The sequence below is a fragment of the Pygoscelis adeliae genome, unplaced genomic scaffold (assembly GCF_000699105.1).
Source record: "Pygoscelis adeliae isolate BGI_AS28 unplaced genomic scaffold, ASM69910v1 Scaffold399, whole genome shotgun sequence".
In the NCBI taxonomy this organism is placed as follows: domain Eukaryota; kingdom Metazoa; phylum Chordata; class Aves; order Sphenisciformes; family Spheniscidae; genus Pygoscelis; species Pygoscelis adeliae.
Window position 1 is genome coordinate 1,334,507 of NW_008825609.1, and position 705 is coordinate 1,335,211.

The 705-nt window shown below is 63.5% G+C and overlaps 1 protein-coding gene across 1 annotated transcript in view; it reads left to right on the plus strand.

Annotated features, from left to right (window-relative positions):
* Positions 1–705, plus strand: part of CDC42EP1 (CDC42 effector protein (Rho GTPase binding) 1) — a 6,723-nt gene that overhangs the window by 5,477 nt on the left and 541 nt on the right. Inside the window, exon 3 of the mRNA XM_009332661.1 lies at positions 230–694. Coding sequence (XP_009330936.1) covers positions 230–694 — 465 coding nt within the window. The remainder of the gene's footprint in view (positions 1–229; positions 695–705) is intronic.

A 705-nucleotide genomic window follows, 5' to 3' on the forward strand; every position in this document is an offset into this window, starting at 1 on the left:
CCCACCAGCATCTTCCAAGGCCAAGGCCACTTGGAGACCCTCTGCTGTAACTCTGGGCTTTGGCAATGTCCACACAGACACTGGCCTGTCTTTTAGAGGCCAGTGCCACCAATGGAAGCGTGACCTGCCCCACTTCAGTGGCAGCGTCCCTTGTCCCCCGCAGATGTAAGGCAGGCTTCCTCCCACCTAGCTGTACCCCCTCTCACCAGCCGTCGCTTCTGCCTCACAGGGCTGGAGTCCGGGTTTTGCACCATCCCTCGCGTCCCTCGCTTGGAAAAGGCCCAAGAAAGCGCCTTCCCCGGGGAAGCAGAGCTGAAGCGCTCGGACTCCCTGCTGTCCTTCCGCCTGGACCTGGGGCCCTCCCTGATGAGTGAGCTCCTCCAGGTGATGAGCTTCTCCGAAACCAATGGGAGCGAGGTGGGGGAGGATGGCCCAGACCTCCCATGTGGTGAAGGGACCAAGGATGAGGTCTCTCCAGCATTAGGAGCATCCCACGGAGAGGACAAGGCAGCTTCCAGCTTCTGGGACCACTCCGGGCCAAGCAGCCTGTCGGGGGCCAGCTCGCTGCCGGGACTGTCAGTCCGTGCCAATGGAGAGGCACATGCCATCGAGGGTGCTGGAGAGGACCCTGTCTGGGCTTCGGGGCTGGGGGCAGCACCCAGAGGGACCCCGTGGCAGGGGCACCGGAACGACCGCACCATCGGG